General features: G+C 46.5%; 1 protein-coding gene across 1 annotated transcript in view; it reads left to right on the plus strand.

Moving 5' to 3' along the window:
- The window catches only part of FNDC7 (fibronectin type III domain containing 7), a 46,324-nt gene extending 19,233 nt beyond the window's left edge, over window positions 1–27,091 (plus strand). The window contains exons 8-14 of the mRNA XM_073642541.1: window positions 6,201–6,458; window positions 8,238–8,489; window positions 8,605–8,859; window positions 10,773–11,033; window positions 11,797–11,826; window positions 25,413–25,467; window positions 26,524–27,091. Of these exons, the coding sequence (XP_073498642.1) occupies window positions 6,201–6,458; window positions 8,238–8,489; window positions 8,605–8,859; window positions 10,773–11,033; window positions 11,797–11,826; window positions 25,413–25,444 (1,088 nt within the window). The 3' untranslated portion in view covers window positions 25,445–25,467; window positions 26,524–27,091. The remainder of the gene's footprint in view (window positions 1–6,200; window positions 6,459–8,237; window positions 8,490–8,604; window positions 8,860–10,772; window positions 11,034–11,796; window positions 11,827–25,412; window positions 25,468–26,523) is intronic.
- The last annotated feature ends 593 nt before the right edge of the window (window positions 27,092–27,684 follow it).

The raw sequence follows: 27,684 nt of genomic DNA on the forward strand, positions 1-27,684 counted from the left end.
TTATTTCTTCCAGGCTGAGACATTGTATCCAGAAGGGAATGGGGCAAGATGTCTTCTGTTCAGATGATTGGATCTGTCCCAGCGCTTATCTCCGAACAGAGTGCTGTGCTGCCTCCTTTTATCTTCGTCACTGCCATAGACTCGAATGTAGTAGAAGGGTGCATGCACAGCTTGCACCTCATTCTCCATCTCCTGGCATTGGACTTACAGCCAGGGAAGAACAAGGGACAGAAGTCACTAGTTTTGGTGATTGGTGGGGTCACAGCAGTGGGATCTGTTATCACCTATACAGTGGATGTTGTCTATAAGGAGTCATAAATCTTTAAATGAATTGCTATTGTTGCAGTAGATTTGTCTACACATTGTGAGCTAGAAGTGAGCATCCATCCTAGGACTAAAAAATAGCTATACATTTCTCATGCATAGTCAACCTCCCTGGTGTTCTGCTTATGTGACGCTCACAGCCCTCACCCTGGGAAGTGGGGTTACTCGGAGCCGGGTCAGATGTTGGGGGGGGGGTGGGTTGCAGTCGTGGCCCGGACCCGGTCCGTGCCCAGGGCGGTCACATAAAAGATTTAATGGGCTTTCAGGGTTGAGTGGTAATTTTCCGACTACGCCACCTACGGTTTCCGGTGATGGACACCAGCGCTGTCTCAGTCCACTGAGGCCGGTGTTGCTGACAGCTAAGATGGGACAGCTCCCCGCAGGCGGAGCAGGCCTCAGGGCAGTGTGAGGAAAGATGGTGGGTGCAGTGCCGCGCAGTAAATAACAGGCTGAAGCGGGGTGTGAAGTCATCCAGGGTTTTTACTCACATTAAGATGAACTTTAGCCGCAAAGCTTCCCTCTGCTCCTCGCGGCATGCTGCGGCCACCAGGAAGGGGGTCCAGCACCTTCCAGATAGATCAGGAGCACCTGTCAAGGCCCCGTTGGTGTGTTCCTCTCCTTCTCCCTTTCTTTCTCCTTCTCCTTCCGCTTGTGTCCCCCTCCGGGATCCACCAAGCCACCGGGCTTTCCAACAGTGACGTGAAGTACACAGTCAGATATCGGGGGCCGGTCACCCCTCTTGCAGCAGGAGTCCCTCTGGCTTGGCCAGAGTGAAGAAATACAGGTGGCGTATGCCGCTCCGTCCGTATCCCCCAGGGATCCTTTTGCCTGTGGAGCTTGTCTCCTCTACTCCCCTCCAGGCCTTCTTAGGTCAGGACCTTGACCGGGTAGAGGCAGTGGTTAACTCTAGCCCGCTCCTCGTCTCAAGGCCAGAGCACGAGGACCGTGTATCTCCAATCAGCTGCAGGTTCTAACAGAAAGCCACGTTCAGTGATGAAGATCACAATCAAAGACCTTGAACCTAAGATGGCCATTGGTTAAATATGATGCTATTAGTGTATCCTAAAAGTGTGTCCTCCACCCTCACCCACTACATGGTTCCCCCTATCTTTGGTTCCCCCCATCTCCTCTATCCCGGCCCGTGGCAGCACCCTGATGCATTTAGGCCCCCTACAGGACAGGAGTGGTGTAATGTTGAGTGGTGAAGTAGGGTCCTGAGAAATGCTCCATCCTTACCTGGAAGAGGAGATACCACACCTCTACTGAGGTGCAGTACCCCTGTGGCGACTGAACCCTCAGGGGCGCCACATTCCCCCCTGGTGAAACTCAGCACGTCCGCGGGCTGCAAAAGAGTAAAAAGTGGTACAGACATTTCAAATTTTTGTATAACAATAACAATCTTCCCTTTATGGGAGGTAAGGACACTTTAAACGTTGCATGATAAATATATATTGTATAAATGTAGAAAAACAGTAAAGAGACATTATGCATGTAGACAGATCAGTACAAAATACAGCAGAAAGTGTCAGTTCAGCAGCATGAGGGACCTGTCCCAAACCCTCAACGTAGGCCCTGGGGTGGCTGCAGGGCATGGAGATCCGGAGTTGGACCTCCAGTAGAGCCACTCCCGACAGGTTTTGCTTCTGAGGTCTGAGGTAGTAGTAGATGCGGTTTTGTATAAAACCAATAGGGAGCACCTAAATAGATGCATAAACTATATACAAGAAGTAGAAGAGTCTGTCTACTGCCAGTCCGCAGGGACGAATGTCTCTTTATACCGGGAGGGAAAAATAACATATTTAACAAAACTGACAACATGTTAAACATAGAGGTGCAACCTCCGGGGCTGTTCAGTCCAGGTATCCCCACTTGGGAAAAGGCTTGTTTTTCCCTACGGAGCCTGACCGGTCCTGTTGTGGCAGGCGCGTGGGGGTCTCGCCCTTAAACACCCTGTGGACGTCCAGGGCGTACCAACCATGCACCCCGTGGTGGCGGGTGTATGTCACCCGATCACCCGGGTAGAGGTTCCGACCAGGGTGTCCCTTCTTCAATTGTGGCTTGACGTCCCGCCGGCTGACGAAGACGTCCTGTTCAAACTGGGGACCCCGTATGAAGCCCCATCCCGTCTCCTGGTGGAAGCGGACTATCAGCCCTTCCTCCCTGGGGCTTGGACGGGTGGCCTCCTCCTGGCGGGCCCTTGGCTTTGCAGCTTTGGAGCGCACCTCCAGACGCTCGCAGCGGACTCGCCTCTCCCGCCGCTCTTTATCCAGCTGGAGGAGCTCCCTGCGACAGAAGTCCTTCCGCCTCCGCGCTTCAGCCCGGGTCTCCTGGGGAAGCCCATCAGTCCCCCCTCCCTGGTTGTCCCAAGCCATCTCCTCCGCTGCTGGGCAGGTGACCGGAGGCGCTGGCAGTGGCGACAGCAGGGGTTGCTGCAGGTCCTCAGGTGACGCGGACCAGTCCGGGTTGGGGTTAGTGGAATCCCCAGCAGGCACAGGCTCCTCCGGACCGGGAGTCGGGAGGCAGTGCAGGCCTCCGGCGGTGACCGTCACTTGGGCCTCCAACTCCGGAGTGTAAGGCTGCTCCCATACAACGGTGCCCGGGGGCAGGGGCGCTGGCATCAGATCCACGAGGGCCTCCGTGCGCCTCGCGCCCGGGACAGGGGCTTGTAGCTTACCCGAGCCTGGGCTGCACGCGGCCTCCGGGGTTTCCTCCTCCTGGGTTACTGCTCCACTAGACTGACTTGCAGCACCTTGGCGGCAGGACCGGATCTTCTGCACCATTTCTTCCCGCCATGCCGCGGACACCGATCGCTGTGCCTCTTCAACCCTCCGGGTCAGGTCCTGTGTCTCTCCACGGAGGAACTCTGCCTCCTCCGGGGTTAGGTACATTCCTCCCAAGCCATGGAAGGTAGCAGCTCGTGGGCCAGCATAGGAGGGTTTCTCCTGCGCTGCATCCATTCTCGCTGCCGGGTGTGGTGTGTCTCGGATTGTTGCGGCCACACCTTGTTGTTGCTTTTGTCTCCTCCTCTTTTCGGGGTGGCTCCAGGGCGGCTGGCTGACGGGCACTCCCAGGGACATCCCATCCGCTTTGATGGACACAACTATGCGGACAGTCACTGCTGGAAGGGGCGGTCCGCATTTTTGGCGCCATTGGGGAGCCAGGCCCACTATGGGAGTACTTTTGGTTGCTGTTGTTTTGGCACATAATGGCGTCCGTTCTTCTTGGGCGGGCGCCACATGGAATGTGAAACGACAGTCTTTCAGTGAAAAGGCACACAGTACCCGGTAGCAATGGGGATTTTCTTTTCCGTTGCTGCGGGCACGCAATCCTGCCGACTACGCCAAGTTGTGACGCTCACAGCCCTCACCCTGGGAAGTGGGGTTACTCGGAGCCGGGTCAGATGTTGGGGGTGGGTGGGTTGCAGTCGTGGCCCGGACCCGGTCCGTGCCCAGGGCGGTCACATAAAAGATTTAATGGGCTTTCAGGGTTGAGTGGTAATTTTCCGACTACGCCACCTACGGTTTCCGGTGATGGACACCAGCGCTGTCTCAGTCCACTGAGGCCGGTGTTGCTGACAGCTAAGATGGGACGGCTCCCCGCAGGCGGAGCAGACCTCAGGGCAGTGTGAGGAAGGATGGTGGGTGCAGTGCCGCGCAGTAAATAACAGGCTAAAGCGGGGTGTGAAGTCATCCAGGGTTTTTACTCACATTAAGATGAACTTTAGCCGCAAAGCTTCCTCTGCTTCTCGTGGCATGCTGCGGCCACCAGGAAGGGGGTTCAGCACTTCCCAGGTAAATCAGGAGCACCTGTCAAGACCCCGTTGGTGTGTTGCTCTCCTTCTCCCTCTCTTTCTCCTTCTCCTCCCGCTTGTGTCCCCCTCCGGGATCCACCAAGCCGCCGGGCTTTCCAACAGTGACGTGAAGTACACAGTCAGATATCGGGGGCCGGTCACCCCTCTTGCAGCAGGAATCCCTCTGGCTTGGCCAGAGAGAAGAAATACAGGTGGCGTATGCCGCTCCGTCCGTATCCCCCAGGGATCCTTTTGCCTGTGGAGCTTGTCTCCTCTACTCCCCTCCAGGCCTTCTTATGTCAGGACCTTGACCGGGTAGAGGCAGTGGTTAACTCTAGCCCGCTCCTCGTCTCAAGGCCAAAGCACGAGGACCGTGTATCTCCAATCAGCTGCAGGTTCTAACAGAAAGCCACGTTCAGTGATGAAAAGCACAATCAAAGACCTTGAACCTAAGATGGCCGTTGGTTAAATATGATGCTATTAGTGCATCCTAAAAGTGTGTCCTCCACCCTCACCCACTACATGGTTCCCCCTATCTTTGGTTCCCCCCATCTCCTCTATCCCGGCCCGGGACAGCACCCTGGTGCATTTAGGCCCCCTACAGGACAGGAGTGGTGTAATGTTGAGTGGTGAAGTAGGGTCCTGAGAAATGCTCCATCCTTACCTGGAAGAGGAGATACCACACCTCTACTGAGGTGCAGTACCCCTGTGGCGACTGAACCCTCAGGGGCGCCACACTTACATCGTAGTGCTTCCAAGATGGCACCACAGTGACATGGGGAGGAAAATGGAAAACCTAAACCATGGCATCCCTTCCTTTCCCGTGTTGTAGGATAGGAACGGCAGGGGAGGAGTGATTGAGACTTATCACTGCAGTCTCATGCCACGGTGACTGTCTAACTCTAAAGCTATGTGCCCACGTTGCAGAAATGAAGCAGAAAATTTCACGCGATTATTGCGCGTTTTTCGTGCGTTTATCGCGCGTTTTCCACATGCGGAATTACCTTGCGTTTTTTAATGCATTGCACAAGGCAATTCCGCTTGCGGAAACGCAAAATTAATGGACATGCTTCGGATTTTTGAGCGCAGCATAAACGCTGCGGAAAAATCCGCAGCATGTGCATAGAACTTGCGGAATGCCCTTGGGGACCATGGGGAGCGGATTACCTAGCGTTTCACAAGCGTTTACGCTGCGGAAATTCCGCAGCATATACGCATGAAAAACGCTACGTGGGCACGCAGCCTAAAGCACGAGGAAGGGAACGTCTTTCTGAGCAGAGCAGGAAGCCGGAGGAAAACGAAGACACCAGCTAGTGTGACCTTATATAGAAAAGTATAGTCACTTTTCAGCCATAGGCTTAAAAAAAAACTTCTTAGTCAAAAATATTCTAATTTATTTTTTTTGGCTAATGTGTGTATTTATTTTTATCTTTGTGCAAAAAAATTGCAAACAGTGCATGATATTATTCTGGTAGATTGATAAATTGTGCAGGACTATCTTCATTTGGGAAAAGTTCTTGTATACATGTTGCCCAAGAGGAGCCTGCTACAACTTCTAGGGTGAGGGAAACCCTGGGCAAAATCTCTCTCTGTGTAAATAACCTTAGGGTATGTGCAGATGAAAAGTATTTGCTGCAGATAATTCTCCAAAAAAAAACCACGACTCTTTGAAGGAAAACCAATGACTAAAAATATGTGCATTTATGATGCATTTTTTTCTCCATTCATTACAATGGGTGAAAATTCTGCAAAACGCCGAAAGAATTGACATGCTGAAGGTTTGAAACTGAGGAAAAAATAAGCAGCATGTGCATTAGATTTCAGAAACCTCATTCACTTTGCAGGTACTGTCAAACACTGCATGGGGATGAACACAGGAAAAACTCCACATGTGCACATACCCTTAGGTTTTGTAGATTTGCTCATAGTGATTCTTTAAAGTGAAGATTAAACAAATATATAATTTCTAAGCTACGCATAGATGACTTATGTTCTGACCTTTAATCCATTGCACTCTTCTCAATACTCTGATATCTCCACAATGACGTATTGGACTATTTCTCCTTGTTGATGGTTTTGTCTCCAGCACCCTGCTGCCCCAGCGACTTCAGCACAGCATATGTGTCGAGTGATACGCTAGAGATTGTCTGGTCTGCCGTACGAGCTGCAGAAATGTACGAGACCAAGGCCGATGATGGGAGCAACGTAATCCTGTGTAACGACACAGCGACAGTGTGTGCACTGTCCGGCCTGCAGTGTAACACCCAGTACAATGTCACCGTGTATTCCTACAGTGAGAATAGAGGCAGTAACACCTCCTGTTCATCAAAGTATATGACGACTGGTAAGTAGATGCCAAATGATATATCTATCGCTAGAGGGTCTCTGCTTTGACTAATAAAGCCTTCATTATGGAGATGAGCCCTCCATGAGTCTTTATCTGAAGTTTCTACAATAGAAACGCCCCTTTCATATTGAATTTTTGTCTACAGTCGGTGGCACATTTCTAACTTAGTTTGTTGTGTGTAGACATATAAAGTGCCTTGAAAAAGTTCATACCCCGTGAACTTTTACACATTTTTCCACAAACATCCATATTACACATTGCACCCACAAACTTAACTGTATTTTATTTGGATTTTATATGATATGCCAAACCCTGGTAGCAGGGATTTGTGAAGTGTACAGGAAATGATACATTGTTTCCTAAATATTTTAAAAATATAAATCTGAAAATTGTGACGTGTATTTGTATTGATCCCACTGAGGAATGTTGTGGATGTCTGCATTCATTGTATATTATTCTTGTTTTATTATATTAAAAAATCATGTATTTTGTATCTTAGTTGTGCATGTTCACATTTCGCATTTTTGATGCATTTCTTTTCTGTATGCTAGTCCAAGGAAACCACAGCAAAAGTTACACTTTTTATTTGTTTTTGATGTCATTTTCTAAATGTCTTTTTGGTGCTAAGTTAAATGGGACCTGTCACCAGTTTTTTGCCACCTAATTGTAGTGCAGCATAATGTAGAGATAGAGACCCTGATTCCAGTAATATGTCCCTTACTTTGCTGCTTGCTGTAGTTTTCAGAAAATCCCTGTTTTATCAGCTGGAGATGATCTCTAGAGGACTAGTAAGCCTCCTGTCATGTAGTCCTCCATATTAATGAGCTCTGTATAACCCTGCCCCCAACACTGATTGGCAGCTTTATGCCTATGCACAGTGTATGCAGAAATCTAAGAATCAATGATGAAGCCGGGGTTATACAGAGCTCAGCATTCAGAGAACTGGTAGCTCTACAGCAGAGAAAACTATGATTTTACCAAAACAACAGAAAACAGTCCAGTAAGTGACACATAACTGCATCATGTTGTTCTCAGATATTGTAGCAGAAACCTGCTGGCAGATTCCCTTTAGGAGCAAAACACAAGTAAAAAAATGCAAGGGTAAAAACACACTGTGTGAATAAGATTTTAGCTAACTCAGTCAATGTGCTGTCACTGTAAAATGCTGCATTTTTTCTGCACTTAGGCTATATTCACACATGTTGGGTTTTTCAGCGTCACAAATCTGCAGCAAAACCTAATCTCTGGCAGGAAATCAGCTGCGTCAAAAACAGAGGTTTTGCTACATTTGTTGATGTGTTTTTTTCTGCATTTCTTCAGGGTTTTTTTCACTGTCCTTCTGTCTCTATTTATACATGTACATAAAGTTCTGTGAAAAAAAGAACCCCATTCTATTTTGGCATCAAAAGTGCTGAAAAAACACTGACTAAAACGCTGATGCAAATTTTGGTGCGTTTTGGTGCATTTTTTTCACCACCCATTACATCCTATGTGTGAAAAAACGCTGAAAAACGCTGAAAGAAGTGACATGCTCTATTTTCCAAAAACCCAACCAAGGCACAAAACACGCAGCAAAAAAAAAAAACATCATGTGTGAACAGAGAATTCTGGTTTCTCATAGACTTTGCTGGTACTGCAAAACGCAGCTGAAAATTTGCATAAAAATCTGCAGCAAAAAACGCTGAAAAATCCAACAAGTGTGAACATAGCCTAAGTCTGTTATAACTTAGACTTCATCTGGTATAACAAGCCGGCTAACGTTTTGTCTACTTCCAGCTCCATGCAGTCCTGAAATCATAAATATCACAACTGACGCGAGCACATATAGGATACACTGGGATTCCACTAACTATAATGCGGTGTACTCGGTGTCTGTCAGGGGGGAGAGTAAATCCTGGAGCTGCACCAGCGGAGGCACATCTTGTGCTCTGGAAAGCCTTCCATGTGGCTCCATGTATATGGTCAGTGCAGTGGCCATTACAGCTGAAGGAACCAGCCTGCCCAGTTACAGCGTGCCTCTGGAGACAGGTAATGCTTTGTGCTACATGGCACTGCATTGTGGCTCTTTATACTGGCAGGGTAGCATTTATCGCGTCAGTGTTTGATCTGCCGTTCTTACGAAGCTCATCTATTTCTCTTGAAGCTCCCTGCTGTCCTACAAATCTTAGTGTTGTCCAAGTCACCCAGTCTGTGACCAATGTCAGCTGGTCCAGAGCCCCAGGAGCCCAGACATACACCACGAGGCTGGAGTCACCAAGAGGACAGGCCAAGTGCCACACCCTAGAGGAGCACTGCCTGCTGGGATGTATCACATGTGGGACCAGCTACTCTGTATCCCTGGAAGCAGTGAGCGAGACAGGCCGTGTGTCACAGTGTACTTATCATGGCTACTCATCCAGTAAGTCAGCCCATTTCTATTCCTTTCCTAGAGCTCCAGTTTTATAACATTTTGCTTTGATTAACGATTGGTCCTATTAATGACGGTGTCCATCAGTTTTCAGGACTTTGTGCCGGGAAGCATAGTGCTAGAGTCTGCAATGACCCTGATACTGACAGCTTAACTCCTGAAGAAGCTGCATTCTATAATGGCTGTGGCATCTAAGCGGTTACACAATGTCACCCCATTGTTCCCACACCACGTGATCACAGGGTGCTGATGGGTTGTATGGCAGGCAAGATCATATGAAGGTCCTCAAGCATGCCACCTTATTAATATTATTAAGTTCTGGAAGGACTAACAGGAAACAGCTGCCAGGATAACACAATACTGAGTACTGCATCAATGATCAAAGGATCATGTTCAAGTACCCTGTTTTTTTAAAAAAATATCTAAAAAATCCCCAAAAAAGGCAAGAGTTTAAATAATTTCTCGTTTCCTATTTGTTACATTTACAGTTAAAAAATATATTTGGTATTGCTGTTTCTGTAACAATTAAAATATGACACATTATCTATATTATAAATATTATTTATCCCACATGCAAAAATAAATAGAAATAAAAATGCCAGAATTGCTGCTTTTTGGTCACTGTGCCTTCGGAAAAAAAAACAAATAGAAACAAAAATGACATATTGTTTAATAAAAATTAAATATGATCCAGCAAAAATCAAGCCCTCACATAGCTCCTTTGTGAGAAAATAAGAATATTATTGGTCTCAGGATAAGTCAATGCAAAGTTTTTTATTTAAAAAAAGTAGGAAAATATAAAACGATATAAATTTAAGTTTAGGGGGAATTTCACAGAATAAAGTTAATATGTCAATGTTATTGCACATGTGACAGAGTCACTGGTATGGTATATGAGGGGAGGTATGTGTCACGCAGGTTGCTGGCCTGTGTGAACTGAAACCAATAGACTTTCTGCCAGCATGTTATATGCTGGAGGTTAACTCTTTTAAAGGTTGTGGTTTTATGGGAATGACGTAGAGATGGGAGGGAAGTCATACCCCATACCTCCGTCTCAGGGTGTGACTGAGCAAGATTTAAATGCTCAGTCACCATTTTTTTTCTGTTGTTGAGTTTGGAGTGGCAAGGACTCCAGACTGGAAGGCCACAGCTCAGAGAGGAGCTGAAAGCTGGGACTACAACCTGTGTGGCTAATCCCATACTACTATGGACTGTGCTATCATTTATCTTTTTGTTTTGCTGTTTTGCCAGTAAGGCTGTGTTTATTTTTGCTGGAGTGCAGAGCTTTATACCACATAATAAAGCCTGCAGAGAAAACACGGTTCCTGAATCTACTTCCAGAAGTGGCCGAGTGAGGGGTCATACCACACACAGTAAAAGTCATAAAAATTAAATGAAAAAAACAACAGAATTGCTGTTTTTTTTTTCCATTCCACCACAAATTCAGTTCCATTGAGCAGCAGTGAGGTTGACCACCACTCCATTGAGGAAATAGGTGCGTAGAACGCATGGCTTTCTCCAGCAGTCCCATAGAGAACGAATAGAGTCGTACTCGCACAAGGGCACTGCCACTCCATTCAGACAGGACAAAAGTGCCCTATTCTGGAGATTGGTGGGGGTCTCAGCAGTCAGATCTCACTGATGTAGAAGCTATTATTTATCTTGCGAATAGGTGGTAACTTCTTGTAAACGGAATACTTTTTTCATGATACTATTTGTTTGTTTTTTGCCAGAATCACAAATATTTTTTATCCAGCGAATTATCAGATGCCATGGTTATATAATGCATAATGTGTTTATTGAGTGGTAGTATAATATCTAATTGCTGTAGTATTTGATAAGACAGATGAATTGCTATAAGAGATTGCTGACAAGCCGTACACCTGCTTCTTTGTATTCCACAGGTGCTTGCTGCCCATCAGGAGTGAAGCTGTACAGACTGTCTAACACTGGCATCCGAGTCACTTGGAGAGCATCAGCCTCTCCGGATAACTACACAGTCAACATCTATGGAACAAAAGGAAATTTTAGCTGTAGTCCGAACAGCAGCTTCAGTTACTGTGACGTCACCGAAATACCTTGTGGAGATGTATACACTCTGGTGGTTTCCCCTATCAGTGATGAAAACAACCAAATTTTATTCTGTCCCCAAAAAATATATTCTGGTAATATTATGAGTGCATATGTTTTAGTAAATTTACCCTGTCACAGAAATGTCCCAGTCTGGTCTATTTAAATAATGAAGAACACAGTAGGACAAAGGTTTGGTATTGCCGAGCTACTGATATGGGCTACTGGGTGGGCTACGGAAGTGAGCAAATGTAAATTCTGTTCTAAGTAACATAAGCTTCCCATACATATCAGATAGCTTTTGGCCAAACGATGGTTCGGCCGATCTCTCAGCCGTCAGCCATCTCAGCAATCTCTCCCAAAGCGAGAACTCGCTCCTGTGTTCTCTATGAGAGCTGCTGCCATACTTGTCTGACGGGGGCTTGTCTCAGGGAGAACAAAAGGATCGGCAGTCTGAAATTGGACATGCTGGATCCTTAACTCTCCTGACAATTAATTATCCTAGGCTACCATAACCATTAGGCTGTTGGCCAAACCAATCATTATCAGTGGGTTCAGCTAAGTGGATAGTCAATAGTTTTTATAGCCAGAAAATCTCCTTTTATGGTTTTGTAGCAAATATCTTTAAAACAAATGTGTCACTAGGCTTTTGCTACCCCATCTAAGAGCCTCATAATGTAGGGGCAGAGACCCTGATTCTAGCAATGTGTCACTTACTTTAATAGTGCCAATTATGGTTAGTAATGGGAATCCTTACATACTATCTATAAGGCAGCTGAGATGCATACTAAATATATTTATACACATTTAGATAGAAATTTTATAGCATTTATTAATGTTTCCCTTATTATATTTCAGTTACATGCTCGGGCAGCTCTCTTGGAATGGGTAAGATGCCTTTTTATTCAGTTATTCTGTACAGCATGAAAGAAATGGATCATCAGCTGAGCAGCTGGAGACGTCACAGCTTCTAATCTTAATTAGCCAGATGTTTAGAATTGTTAGGCCGAGAGAAATACACTATTGTATTTGTGTTGACTTTTTAATGTATGTTTTTCTTTGGCTGGTCAAGAAGGACATACTAGTATTTATATAAACCTGAATGTTGACTTCTCTTGGTCTGGAAACAATAATATTTGTTAATATGCTAATTACATATTGTACTAAGCCAGCTAGTTGTTGATTTACAAGAGCAGGGAGATACCAACTATTCAAATTGATTAAATGCTCAAACAATGAGACCTGAGCCTTGCACCTTTCCCCCTGACCTGTGAATGATAACCTGAGCCACAGTTGGAAATATAAAAAGGGTTTTCTATCCAGCTGCAAAGAGAATCAAGAAGAATCAAAGTTCAGAGATTCAGAGAGACTCTTCAGGACAGTAGTTTTAAAAAAAAAACAAAGACAAAAGCTAAATACACTAATACCTAAAAGTAAATGGATAAATCGCACAGTACATAGAAATAATGATAAATAATAAAGGCTATTTAGTTAACATAAATTTTGATTAAAATAATGTAAAAGCCATCCCGCCACATCACGGCAACCCTTATGGGACAGTCCTAACTCTAATATTAAAACCTTACCATTTGTCAAGTGACATACATATGGATAAGGGCAGAGAGACTGAACCCTTAGTAGAAGAATGGACCTGAGAGGCAGAATGAACTTTTCAGCTCAGACAAAGGGCGGCCACACCCTTATATGCACTACTGCACATTAGCATGCAAAATGTAAATGCATGTTCACATAAGGCCATTAGACAGAAAAAAAAACAAAGACAAAAGCTAAATACACTAATACCTAAAAGTAAATGGATAAATCGCACAGTTCATAGAAATAGTGATAAATAATAAAGGGTATTTAGTTAACAGAAATTTTGATCAAAATAATGTAAAAGCCATCCCGCCACGTCACGGCAACCCTTATGGGACAGTCCTAACTCTAATATTAAAACCTTACCTTTTTTTTTTTTTTTCAGGACATTAGTTTGGTAGCATGGCTCTCTGATTCTCATTTTTTTGCAGCAGGATAGAAAACTGTTTTTATATTTACATCTGTGGCTAAGGTCATCATTCACAGGTTAGGGGGAAAGTGTTAGAACCCTCCTGTTTGTTTTTTCCATCTTGTGTTTTGCGGTCACGTGACCATCTGCCTTTATATTCCAGCTCCAACCTATTTGCTGTGCTGGACTTCAGTGTTTGACTGTTTCTCTAGCCAGGTGCTTCTGTGCCTTTCTCTGTCAGTTAGTTTTGTCCTTCTGGGACCTCTAGTACTTTTTTGTCTGTTTGTCTTTTTGTGTTCTGCAACAACTTCTCTGTTTAGGAGGTGTCCCATTTTTGTCCCAGTCCTTAGTTCTTTTGGGGACCCCTCCCCTTATGCTATAGGTCTTCGTTAAGACTAGCCGAGGACTAAGGCACACACTTCAGAAGATGGGCCTCAGAAGTTAAATGGAATGATCCAGCTCTGAAATGTCTATTTCTTGCTGGTCTGAGTGAAAGGGTTAAGGATTTGCTAATTGCATTCCCCGCACCTGAGACTCTGCAGGATGCCATGCAATTAGCTGTTCGTGTGGATACGAAAGTGAGATTTAGACAGAATGAGGTAAAGACTCCTGTAATGCCAGGTCCTAGTCCCCAGAAAGTCTGCTCTGACGGCGGAGAACCGATGGAGGTTGGGGCGAAGTCGCTCCCCTCTCAGGAAAGAGACCGGAGGTTCGCCGAGGGATTGTGTCTTTATTGTGGTAAAGCTGACCATTTGATTAAGAAAAAAAATGGTCAGTTACGCCCGTATAGCTTGTTTACGTTCTGCAGGAGTATTTCTTTCTGGGAGTACTACTTTGCAGGAAAATTTGATTGAATTTCAGGTATTTGTGGATCGTGGTTCAACACTTAATGTGATTGATAAAGGGTTTTTGGAAAACCTTAACTTGAAATCCAAACCTTTGTCATCACCTATTTCTGTGATTGTAATAGATAACACTCCCTTGAAATGTATTACTCACAATGTTGCTGCATTTCCCCTCACTATCAAGCTATTTTGGACTTGGTTGTATTAGATAATTTACCCTCTCCAGTCGTTCTAGGATTGCCTTGGTTAAAACTGCACAATCCTTTGCTGGACTGGTCTACTAATGTTATTAAGTCTTGTAGTCCGAAGTGTATGATAAATGTTGTAATGGTCGCATTGCGGCTGTGGAAAAAGGGGAATTACCTGTACCTATTCAAGATTTTTGGAGGGTTTTTTCAGAGGAGTCGCAAGTTTTACCTCCTCATAGAGATTATGATTGCGCCATTGAGTTTATTGCGGGAGCTACTCTTCCCAAGAGTCGCTTGTTTAATCTAACTATCCCCGAAAGAAAGGCCTTGGAGGAGTGCATACAGACTAGCCTGGCTGCTGGTCACATTAGACCTTCTAAGTCGCCTGTGGCAGTTGGATTTTTCTTTGTTAAAAAAAAGAACTGGGGTTTACGTCCATGTCTGGATTGTCGTGAAATTAATAAGATTATCGTACGCAATTCCTACCCATTGCCGTTAATTCCTGACTTGTTTAACCAGTTGGTGGGGGCCAAGTGGTTCTCTAAAATTGATCTCTGGGGGGCATACAATTTGTTACGAGTGAAGGAGGGTGATGAATGGAAAACTGCTTTTAACACTCCGGTAGGTCATTTTGAGAATCTGGTGATACCTTTTGGTCTTACCAATGCACCTGCATTTTTCAGAACCTTATTAATGACATCCTGAGACCTTTGATTGGTAAGAATGTAGTTGTGTATTTGGATGACATTTTGATTTATTCACCAGATCTAGAGTCCCATTGGCAGAGTGTACGTGAAGTTTTGCAGTTATTGAGTGATAATTCACTCTTTGCTAAGCTGAAGAAATGTGAGTTTGCTGTGCAGAAAATTAGTTTTTTGGGCTACATTATCTCCAGCGAGGGCTTTGAGATGGACCCTGTGAAGGTTCAGGCTGTGCAGGAATGGCCTAGGCCTATTGGTTTGAAATCTATAAAGAGATTTTGGGGTTTTGCCAATTATTACAGGAAATTCATTAAGAATTTTTCTGTAATTGTTAAGCCTCTGACCGATCTCACCAGGAAAGGTGCGAATACGGTCCAGTGGACTACTGAGGCCATTGAAGCGTTTGAGTATCTCAAAGAGAGGTTCAGTTCTGCCCCTATCCTTATGCAGCCTGATGAGACCAAGCCTTTTTTGTTCGAGGTCGATGCTTCATCGGTGGGGGTCAGAGCAGTTTTGTTTCAGGAGAACAAGGATGGAGTACATCCTTGTGCCTTCTTTTCGAAAAAAAATTCGGAAACCGAACTGAATTATGATGTTGGAAATCGGGAATTGCTGGCTATTAAACACGCGTTTGAACATTGGCGTCATTTTTTGGAAGGTGCTAGATTTCCTATTCAGGCTTTCACAGATCATAAGAATTTGATCTATCTGGATGCTACCAAGCGCTTGAATGCCCATCAAGCTAGGTGGGCACTTTTTTTTTCTCGGTTTCATTTTTCTGTTACCTATATCCCTGGTACTAAGAATGTTAAAGCCGATGCTTTATCTCGCAGCTTCTCTCCTATGGTCGGTGCCGAGAAGGAGGAGAGCATTTTACAGAAAGGAGTTATGATGGCGGCATTGGACTCCGTTTTGGAGAATGGGATTCTGAAAGCTCAAGATGATGCTCCATCTAACACTCCCCATTGGAGGTTGTTCGTGCCTAGAGCCTTTAGGAGAGATTTGTTTGTGGAGTGTAATGAGTCTCGGTTAGCAGGTCATCCAGGAATTTCGGAGACTAAGAGACTTATCAGTCGTAGTTTTTGGTGGCCTGGATGGCAGAAGGAAGTCATCAAGTGGGTGCGTCAATGTACTGTGTGTGCTAGGTCAAAGGCTTCACATACTCCTGCTGCGGGATTGCTTTGCCCTCTGCAGGTTCCTATTGTGCTTTGGACGCATCTCACAATGGATTTTATTACTGATCTTCCTGTGTCCGAGGGTTTTACTGTCATCTGGGTGGTCGTGGACAATTTTAGTAAGATGTGTCATTTGGTTCCATTCATTAAGTTGCCCTGCACCAAGACACTCGCTAAGGCGTTTGTTAAGGAGATTGTCAAGCTCCATGACGTTCCCACGGATATTGTTTCTGATAGAGGACCTCAGTTTGTGGCTCGCTTTTGGTGCGCTTTTTGTGACAGGTTGGGAGTCCATTTGTCATTTTCGTCTGGGTATCATTCTGAATCTAATGGACAGACTGAAAGAAAGAACCAGGATGTTGAACAGTTTTTGCGTTGTTTTGTGGCGGACAATCAAGAGGTGTGGTCTGAGTTTCTGCCTCTCGCAGAATTTGCTCTTAACAATTATACATCCTCCTCTGCTGGGTGTTCTCCTTTTTTTTGTTGTACTGGGAGACATCCGTCTTTTGGTTCATTCTCCAAATTGGGGTGAGAATTTTTCCGGTGATTTGGAGAGAGTTTGGACTAATGTACATTGCAACCTACAAGAGGCTAACAAGAAGTCCAAGAAGTATTTTGACAGGAAACGTAAAGAGGTTTTGTTTACTGTGGGTGACAGGGTTTGGTTGTCCTCAAAGAACCTGCGGTTGAGGATTCCCTCTAAAAAACTGGGTCCTAAGTTTGTGGGTCCATTTAAAGTGCTTCAGGTTGTTAACCCATCTGCGGTTAGGTTGGATGTCCCTACTTCCTGGAAGATTAATCCTGTGTTTCATGTTTCCTTGTTGAAAAAGGCTGATGTATCAGATAGGGATGCCACTGTCTCAGTTCCTCCTGTGGTGGAAGACGGCGAATATGAAATTTCTCGTATCTTGAATTCTAGATGGCATAGAGGGAGATTACAGTATCTTGTCTCCTGGAAGGGTTTCGGTCCCGAAGACAACTCCTGGGTAAGGACGGATGATGTCTCTGCTCCTAGGCTTGTTAAAGGTTTCCACAAGAGGTTTCCGGATAGGCCTGGGCCTGGAGGATCCTCATCAAAGAGGGGGTACTGTTAGAACCCTCCTGTTTGTTTTTTCCATCTTGTGTTTTGCGGTCAGGTGACCATCTGCCTTTATATTCCAGCTCCAACCTTTTGGCTGTGCTGGACTTCAGTGTTTGACTTTTTCTCTAGCCAGGTGCTTCTGTGCCTTTCTCTGTCAGTTCGTTTTGTCCTTCTGGGATCTCTAGTACTTTTTTGTCAGTTTGTCTTTTTGTGTTCTGCAACAACTTCCCTGTTTAGGAGGTGTCCCATTTTTGTCCCAGTCCTTAGTTCTTTTAGGGACCCCTCCCCTTATGCTATAGGTCTTCGTTCAGACTAGCCGAGGACTAAGGCGGGTCTGTTCGCTAGGAACAGGCAGCCCGCTACATCATACGGATTCAGCTTAGTTTTACTGTAGGGACAGTTTTCCCTTATCTTTCCTTAGTACATGTTGCAGATCATAACAGAAAGGTGCAGGGCTCAGGTCTCATTGTTTGTGTTAGAACCCTCCTGTTTGCTTTTGTTTCTATCTTGTGTTTTGCGGTCACGTGACCATCTTCCTATATATTCCAGCTCCGCCCTTCTGGCTTTGCTGGACTTCAGTGTTGTTTTGACTGTCTCTCTAGCCAGCTGCTTTTGTGCCTATCTATCTCTAGTTTGCTTGGTCCTCTGGGACCTCTAGTTCTTTTTGTCAGTTTATCTTTTGCTCTGCAGTAACTTCTGTTAGGAGGTGTCCCATTTTTGTCCCAGTCCTTAGTTCCTTTAGGGACCCCTCCCTTTCTCTATAGGTCTTCGTTCAGACTGGCCGAGGATGAAGGCGGGTCTGTTCACAAGGAACAGGTAGCCCGCTACAACGTAGGGGCTCAGCTTAGTCTATCTGTAGGGACAGCTCTCCTTCTTTCCTTAGCCTATGTTGCAGATCATAACAGTTTGAGCATTTAATCAATTTGCATAGTTGGTATCCCCCTGCTCTTTAAATCAACAACTAGCTGGCTTAGTACAATATGTAATTAGCATATTAACAAACATTATTGTTTCCAGACCAAGAGAAGTCGACATTCAGGTTTTTACAAATACTAGTATATCCCCCATTACCAGCCAAATAAAAACACATACATTTAAAAGTCAACACAAACACAATAGTGTATTTCTCTTGGCCCAACAAATCTAGACGTCTGGCTTATTAAGATTAGAAGCTGTGTCGTCACAAACTGTATTCTGCTTCAGTTTCCACAGCTGAAAATCAGTTCCATACATATGAATGAAGTGTTTTGTACTGCATGTCTATAATTTTAAAATCCCCATTCAGATTTCAGGAACAGTCACAGAAATTAGTATGTAAAAAATATGTCCATTTAAACATACAGTAGGAGGCCTGCCGTGCTTTATTTAATCCCTTTCCGACATGAGTGATATGGGTGTATTGAGCAGGCTCAGTTGCTGAGCCTGCTCCACACATGGCAGGAGTTGGCTGTGTTATACAGGAAGCACCTGCTTCTAACAGCAGTGATCTAAGTTAGTATTGATCATTGTTTAACCACTTAAATGCCACAGTCAGTCTCTGACAGTGGCACTCAGGTACCTAAACAGGGATCCCGAGACCTACCACCCCCTTGATCGCTGGGTGCGAATGAGATGCCATGGCGGCATGGGACATGCTGATGGCCCCTATGGCCACCATCTTGATATTCTTGAGAATCCCAGACACAGCTTCAAGTTTTCTATGGGACTAAAAAATAAAGTGTAAAGTTACAAAAAATGTTAAAAAAAAATAAAAAAAAGAAAACATAAAAAAATCAAATCACACCACTTTTTCCAGCTAAAAATAAAGAAATGAAAAGAAATAAACATATTTTGTATTGCCATGTTCACAAAAAGTCTGATCAATCAGCGTAGAAAATTATTTATCTGATAGGATAAACATCATAAAGAAAAAAATATCGAAACCCCAGGATTGCATTTTTTCATCATCAAACTTCCTCCCCAAACATGCAATCAAAAATAGTGTTAACTCCAAAATGGTACCCATAAAAAAGACAGCTCACCACTCAAAAATATAAATAAAAAAGCCCTCGAACAGCTCTATTGATGGAAAAATGAAAAATGAAGGATCTCAGATAATGGTGACACAATATTTGAATTTTATTTTTCTTATGAAGTTCTAAATTTGTTTTACCACTTAAATAATAAAAAATTATACATGTTTGGTATTGCTGTAATTGTACTGACATGGAGAATCATGGAGGCGGAATTGCATTTTTTTCAGTATTTTGCTGCAATTTTTTTGTTTTTCATTACATTGCATGATAAAAATGATTGGCGTAGTTCAAAAGTACAACTCATCTCCCATTAAAAACCCTTGCTAGGCTATGCTGATGTAAAACTAATAAAGTCATAACTCTTGGAAGGAGGGGTGGAGAACACAAAATGGCAAAAATGAAAATTGGCCACTGCAAGCCAATTTCTTGTCTGTTTGTATTTTCATAGGCGGATTATAATGAGGGCAATCTGGGGTACCGCCCAGGGCTCCGGGTGGTCCATGTCCAGATTGCCCTCATTATAATATGTGCGGCGCCGCGGCACATACCGGCAGAGAGTGGCGGGGGGGCCCCCGGACTGCTCCCCCAGCAGCGGTGCACAGCCGCTGCTTCTTCTTCGGCTGGGCCAGCACTGCACCTGTTAACTTCCCTGTTTGCTGGCCCGGGCGCGTCACAGCTAGGAGACACGGCCCTGTGCGTGGCCGTGTCTGCTAGTGTGACGTCACGCAGTGCGCGCCCGGCCTGCACTGCTGCACCGGAGAGAAGCTGGACGACTGGAGCTGAGCCGGGGGATGGTGAGTGTGTGTGTGTGTGAGTGAGTGTGTGTGTGTCTAAGTGTGTGTGTGAGTGTGTGTGTGTGTGAGTGTGTGGGTGTGTGTGTGAGTGTGTGGGTGTGTGTGTGAGTGTGTAAGTGTGTGTGTGAGTGTGTAAGTGTGTGTGTGAGTGTGTAAGTGTGTGTGTGTGTGTGTGATTGAGTGAGTGTGTGTGTGTGTGCAGGCAGATATCATTGTGTGATGTCTGTTTATAGGTATTTTTGTGTTTCAAATGTGTTTATGCGTGTATGTATATGTCTGTATATGTTTCTGTGTGTGCGTGACTGCGTGCGGCCTCCCGCTGTATCTGGGGGAGGCGCCATGCGGCCTCCCGCTGTGTATAGATGGCTACGTGCGGCCTCCTGCTGTGTATAGATTGCTGCGTGCGGCCTCCCGCTGTGTATAGATGGCTACGTGCGGCCTCCTGCTGTGTATAGAAGGCTACGTGCGGCATCCTGCTGTGTATAGATGGCTACGTGCGGCCTCCAGCTGTGTATAGATGGCTACGTGCGACCTCTCGCTGTGTATAGATGGCTATGTGCGGCCTCCCGCTGTGTATAGATGGCTACGTGTGGCCTCCTGCTGTGTATAGATCACTACTTGTGGCCTCCTGCTGTGTATATCTGGCACCGTGCGGCATCCTGCTGTGTATAGATGGCTACGTGTGGCCTCCCGCTGTGTATAGATGGCTACGTGCGGCCTCTTGCTGTGTATAGATGGCTACGTGTGGCCTCCTGCTGTGTATAGATGGCACCATGCGGCCTCCCGCTGTGTATAGATGGCACCGTGCGGCCCCCTGCTGTGTATAGATGGCACCATACGGCCTCCTGCTGTGTATAGATGGCACCGTGCGGCCTCCTGCTGTGTATAGATGGCACCGTGCGCCCCCCTGCTGTGTATAGATGGCACCATGCGGCCTCCCGCTGTGTATAGATGGCGCTGTGCGGCCTCCCGCTGTATCTGGGGGGCGCCGTGTGGCCTCCCGCTGTGTATAGATGGCTATGTGCGGCCTCCCATTGTGTATAGATGGCTACGTGCGGCCTCCAGCTGTGTATAGATGGCTACGTACGGCCTCCTGCTGTGTATAGATGGCTATGTGCAGCCTCCCGCTGTGTATAGATGGCTACGTGCGGCCTCCTGCTGTGTATAAATGGCTACGTGCGGCCTCCAACTGTGTATAGATGGCTACGTGCGGCCTCCCGCTGTGTATAGATGGCTATGTGCGGCCTCCCGCTGTGTATAGAACACTACGTGTGGCCTCCTGCTGTGTATAGATGGCGCCGTGCGGCATCCTGCTGTGTATAGATGGCTTCTTGTGGCCTCTTGCTGTGTATAGATGGCTACGTGTGGCCTCCTGCTGTGTATCGATGGCACCGTGCGGCCTCCTGCTGTGTATAGATGGCACCGTGCGGCCCCTTGCTGTGTATAGATGGCGCCGTGTGGCCTCCCGCTGTATCTGGGGGGCGCCGTGTGGCCTCTCGCTGTGTATAGATGGCTATGTGCGGCCTCCCGTTGTGTATAGATGGCTACGTGCGGCCTCCAGCTGTGTATAGATGGCTACGTACGGCCTCCTGCTGTGTATAGATGGCTACGTGCGGCCTCCCGCTGTGTATAGATGGCTACGTGCGGCCTCCTGCTGTGTATAGATGGCTACGTGCGGCCTCTTGCTGTGTATAGATGACTACGTGCGGCCTCCAGCTGTGTATAGATGGCTACGTGCGACCTCTCGCTGTGTATAGATGGCTATGTGCGGCCTCCCGCTGTGTATAGATGGCTACGTGCGGCATCCCGCTGTGTATAGATGGCTACGTGCGGCCTCCTGCTGTGTATAGAACACTATGTGTGGCCTCCTGCTGTGTATAGATGGCGCCATGCGGCATCCTGCTGTGTATAGATGGCTACGTGTGGCCTCCCGCTGTGTATAGATGGCTACGTGCGGCCTCTTGCTGTGTATAGATGGCTACGTGTGGCCTCCTGCTGTGTATAGATGGCACCGTGCGGCCTCCTGCTTTGTATAGATGGCACCGTGCGGCCCCCTGCTGTGTATAGATGGCACCGTGCGGCCTCCTGCTGTGTATAGATGGCACCGTGCGGCCTCCTGCTGTGTATAGATGGCACAGTGCGGCCTCCTGCTGTGTATAGATGGCACCGTGCGGCCCCCTGCTGTGTATAGATGTCGCCGTGTGGCCTCCTGCTGTGTATAGATGGCACCATGCGGCCTCCCGCTGTGTATAGATGGCACCGTGCGGCCTCCCGCTGTGTATAGAAGACTACGTGCGGCCTCCCGCTTTGTATAGATGGCACCGTGCGGCCTCCTGCTGTGTATAGATGGCTACATGCGGCTTCCTGCTGTGTATAGATGGCTACGTGCGGCCTCCTGCTGTGTATAGATGGCTACGTGTGGCCTCCTGCTGTGTATAGATGGCTACGTGCGGCCTCCTGCTGTGTATAGATGGCACCATGCGGCCTCCCGCTGTGTATAGATGGCACCGTGCGGCCCCTTGCTGTGTATAGATGGCGCCGTGTGGCCTCCCGCTGTATCTGGGGGGCGCCGTGTGGCCTCTCGCTGTGTATAGATGGCTATGTGCGGCCTCCCGTTGTGTATAGATGGCTACGTGCGGCCTCCAGCTGTGTATAGATGGCTACGTACGGCCTCCTGCTGTGTATAGATGGCTACGTGCGGCCTCCCGCTGTGTATAGATGGCTACGTGCGGCCTCCTGCTGTGTATAGATGGCTACGTGCGGCCTCTTGCTGTGTATAGATGACTACGTGCGGCCTCCAGCTGTGTATAGATGGCTACGTGCGACCTCTCGCTGTGTATAGATGGCTATGTGCGGCCTCCCGCTGTGTATAGATGGCTACGTGCGGCATCCCGCTGTGTATAGATGGCTACGTGCGGCCTCCTGCTGTGTATAGAACACTATGTGTGGCCTCCTGCTGTGTATAGATGGCGCCATGCGGCATCCTGCTGTGTATAGATGGCTACGTGTGGCCTCCCGCTGTGTATAGATGGCTACGTGCGGCCTCTTGCTGTGTATAGATGGCTACGTGTGGCCTCCTGCTGTGTATAGATGGCACCGTGCGGCCTCCTGCTTTGTATAGATGGCACCGTGCGGCCCCCTGCTGTGTATAGATGGCACCGTGCGGCCTCCTGCTGTGTATAGATGGCACCGTGCGGCCTCCTGCTGTGTATAGATGGCACAGTGCGGCCTCCTGCTGTGTATAGATGGCACCGTGCGGCCCCCTGCTGTGTATAGATGTCGCCGTGTGGCCTCCTGCTGTGTATAGATGGCACCATGCGGCCTCCCGCTGTGTATAGATGGCACCGTGCGGCCTCCCGCTGTGTATAGAAGACTACGTGCGGCCTCCCGCTTTGTATAGATGGCACCGTGCGGCCTCCTGCTGTGTATAGATGGCTACATGCGGCTTCCTGCTGTGTATAGATGGCTACGTGCGGCCTCCTGCTGTGTATAGATGGCTACGTGTGGCCTCCTGCTGTGTATAGATGGCTACGTGCGGCCTCCTGCTGTGTATAGATGGCACCATGCGGCCTCCCGCTGTGTATAGATGGCGCCGTGCGGCCTACCGCTGTATCTGCGGGGCGCCATGTGGCCTCCCGTTGTGTATAGATGGCTACTTGCGGCCACCAGCTGTGTATAGATGGCTACGTACGGCCTCCCGCTTTGTATAGATGGCTACGTGCGGCCTCCTGCTGTGTATAGATGGCTACGTGCGGCCTCCTGCTGTGTATAGATGGCTACGTGCGGCCTCCAGCTGTGTATAGATGGCTACGTGCGACTTCTCGCTGTGTATAGATGGCTATGTGCGGCCTCCCGCTGTGTATAGATGGCTACGTGCGGCAACCCGCTGTGTATAGATGGCTACGTGTGGCCTCCCGCTGTGTATAGAACACTACGTGTGGCCTCCTGCTGTGTATAGATGGCACCATGCGGCCTCCTGCTGTGTATAGATGGCACCGTGCGGCCCCCTGCTGTGTATAGATGTCGCCGTGTGGCCTCCTGCTGTGTATAGATGGCACCGTGCGGCCTCCCGCTGTGTATAGATGGCACCGTGCGGCATCCCGATGTATATAGAAGACTACGTGCGGCCTCCCGCTTTGTATAGATGGCACCGTGCGGCCTCCTGCTGTGTATACATGGCTACGTGCGGCCTCCTGCTGTGTATAGATGGCTTCGTGCGGCCTCCTGCTGTGTATAGATGGCTACGTGTGGCCTCCCGCTGTGTATAGATGGCTACGTGCGGCCTCCTGCTGTGTATAGATGGCTACGTGCGGCCTCCTGCTGTGTATAGATGGCTATGTGCGGCATCCCGCTGTGTATAGATGGCCACGTGCGGCCTCCTGCTGTGTATAGATGGCTACGTGCGGCCTCCCGCTGTGTATAGATGGCTACGTGCGGCCTCCCGATGTGTATAGATGGCTACGTGCAGCCTCCTGCTGTGTATAGATGGCTACGTGCAGCCTCCTGCTGTGTATAGATGGCTGCGTGTAGCCTCCTGCTGTGTATAGATGGCTACGTGCGGCCTCCTGCTGTGTATAGATGGCTACGTGCAGCCTCCTGCTGTGTATAGATGGCACCGTGCGGTCCCCTGCTGTGTATAGATGGCTACGTGCAGCCTCCTGCTGTGTATAGATGGCTACGTGCGGCCTCCTGCTGTGTATAGATGGCTACGTGCAGCCTCCTGCTGTGTATAGATGGCTACGTGTGCTCAATATTAAGTCATACAATTAATGTAAGGCTATGTGCCCACGATGCAGAAATGCTCCAGATTTTTTTGAGCAATTCTGCATCTCCCTGGCAGAAAAAACGCATGCGGATTTTACATGCGTTTTTCCTGCCAGGGACAAGCGTTCTTCACATGCATTTTCGCATGCGGGTTGTCTATCGCTTTTCAAGCGATTTTAGCATCACTTGGAAAGTGCTTGACAACTTGGTCACACTATATAAATCTATGCAACCGGCATGGATTTACAGTATATAGTGTGACCGTAAAAGAATGGTAAAAAATAAAAAATAAATATATACTTACCTTCTAATGGCCTGCTGACGTCAGCAGTCGCGTGACCCGTCACATGACTAAATGACGTCACCACAGGTCCTTTATTATACCGCAAGCTGCCAGCAAGCCAGGACGCATTGGAAAAAGACACAGGGGGCCATCAGAAAGTAAGTGTAATATTTATTTTTTATTTTATTTTTTTACAGGTACTATGGTACCCCGGTCTGGAGGAGAGTCTCCTCTTCTCCAGACCCGGGTACCATCCGCACATTGAACCGCATGATATCCGCATCTGCAGATGTAGTGATGCGGATATTATACTTTCCAATGCAAGTCAATGGCGGAATTGCCGCTGCGGAAACGCTTAAAAACGCATAGTGGGCACACAGCCTAAAAAAAATTATTATAATTAATATATTAATATTGTGCCAAATTAATTTCACGTGAACTATCACATGATCTATCACAGGGGATCATGTGACATGTGATACATCAGGTGTGTGTGTGGGGGGGAGGCCCGCGCCTTCTAAACTGCCCGGGGCCCTTGCTACTCTTAATCCACCCCTGCGTATTGTGTGTATATAATTGTATCATTATTACTTAATAATCATATTGTTCATGATTTTTATCAGTGATCTATAGAGGAAAGAGAAGCATCACATAAAATAATGGACATTCTCCATCTAGGTAAGTAGATCACATGCCGACTACATTATATTTGGTGGTAGTCATTACAATTTTTGTGAATCAGAAATGTAAAAACCATGCAATACCACACCAATTTATTAATTTAACCATTTTTCTGAAGTACCTCAATTAAAAATTCCATACCATTCCCTCTCTAGCCTACTTCCTGTCTGTTTTTTTTTTCACATTTCGTGATGTTTTGTTTGAGTATCCTAGCATGCACTGGGGATTCTCAAATGGAACATCATCAGAGAGCTGGCGCTGCAGTTACTGCTGCATCTGCTGTATCCACCGTGAAACCAAGCGTCATCGTTGACCTCCTTTTCAGTGGCTGGTCTAGTCCCTGGTCTACTGGGAATGACCCAGTTGTCAGTTCCGACGTATGGTCAGTATACACTTCCCGCATGGTATGCCTTTGAATGCGCATTGACATTGCACTTCCTTTCCGGGTGTAAAGAAAAGCGGCTAGCCGTCAAGAGAGCACATTGTCAGTGCGCATTGTAAAGGAGAGAACGCGGCAAGCAGTGAGAACAGAGACCAGCTCAGCCCCTGAAATGGATATCACCGTTCTCAAAGAGGACATCATCTCCAGCCCAGAGTAACATATCTCCCATAATGTACTTTACCAGGCGAGTGTCGCCCGCTCTGCAAACTGCTCCTTACCTACCAGCATCAGTGGCTTTTATTTTAAATAACCTGCCAGGCGTGACTTTGCATGTGCATTACACCATAACGATGACAATTACGCTAGGCCATCAGGTATAGGCGATTCACCTGGTTCCCATCTGATGGCAACAGATCAGTGACGCGGCTGCTGGACTGGGTCCTGCGACAGATTCACACCATCTCTAGCGTTTGATATTATGCCTAGATTGGTTGTGTCATTTTTACAATTAACATTGACAATAGTTCCACTAAAACTGATAAAAGTGGAATAATATGAAAAAGCTGTTGTGCAGCATGAAATGATGGGAGGACAGTGCATTCTTCTTGATGGTTTTATTATATGAAACTGTAAATGTGATCGATTTGCTGACATTCTTTTCTTTTTTCCAGATCGTTATGTTATTTCCAATATAAAACGAGCAAAGCTGGACACGGCAAAACCAAAACATATACACAACAGTATGGATAAATGTGCAGAGATGGCACAGCAGCAACATGTTCAAAAACCGTTTGGTGCTACATTATATTGGCCTTGATGTTTATGTAATTGTAGATGGTTTCAAATTCAGTGTAGGATATTGACCACTATAAATATTGGATCTTATGGATCACACATGCCAATAAAGTTACCGTCATAGAAGAGTCTTAATCTGCTTGTATATTCCTAACTAAAGCCATCACAGACACAATGCAAAATATGTATCTGGAGCCTAATCCATTAGGTGTTTCTGGCAGTAGGACTTAAAGGAAATGTATTACCCATGATATTTTAATAATAGGAGTCAAAAAATTATACACATTCGTTTTTTCTAATCTGTTTTTTTTATTTTATAATTGAAAATATTTTCATTTTATTTTTTTAAACATGAATACATGAAGATTAGGCAGCCATCATATCTTAGCTGCTATCAGCATTTAGATATATGCTTTAAAACAGTCACCTAGACCATAGTCATCAATAGACAGGTTCTGAAATATCAACTTAACTTATACAGTACAGACCAAAAGTTTGGACACACCTTCTCATTTAAAGATTTTTCTGTATTTTCATGACTATGAAAATTGTACATTCACACTGAAGGCATCAAAACTATGAATTAACACATGTGAAATTATATACTTAACAAAAAATTGTGAAACAACTGAAAATATGTCTTATATTCTAGGTTCTTCAAAGTAGCCACCTTTTGCTTTGATGACTGCTTTGCACACTCTTGGCATTCTCTTGATGAGCTTCAAGAGGTAGTCACCGGAAATAGTCTTCCAACAATCTTGAAGGAGTTCCCAGAGATGCTTAGCACTTGTTGCCCTTTTGCCTACACTCTGCGGTCCAGCTCACCCCAAACCATCTGGATTGGGTTCAGGTCTGGTGACTGTGGAGGCCAGGTCATCTGGCGTAGCACCCCATCTCTCTCCTCCTTGGTCAAATAGCCCTTACACAGCCTGGAGGTGTGTTTGGGGTCATTGTCCTGTTGAAAAATAAATGATGGTCCAACTAAACGCAAACCGGATGGAATAGCATGCCGCTGCAAGATGCTGTGGCAGCCATGC

This window comes from Phyllobates terribilis, unplaced genomic scaffold (assembly GCF_046119375.1).
Source record: "Phyllobates terribilis strain yellow unplaced genomic scaffold, ASM4611937v1 Scaffold_8__6_contigs__length_399053987, whole genome shotgun sequence".
Classification (NCBI taxonomy): Eukaryota; Metazoa; Chordata; class Amphibia; order Anura; family Dendrobatidae; genus Phyllobates; species Phyllobates terribilis.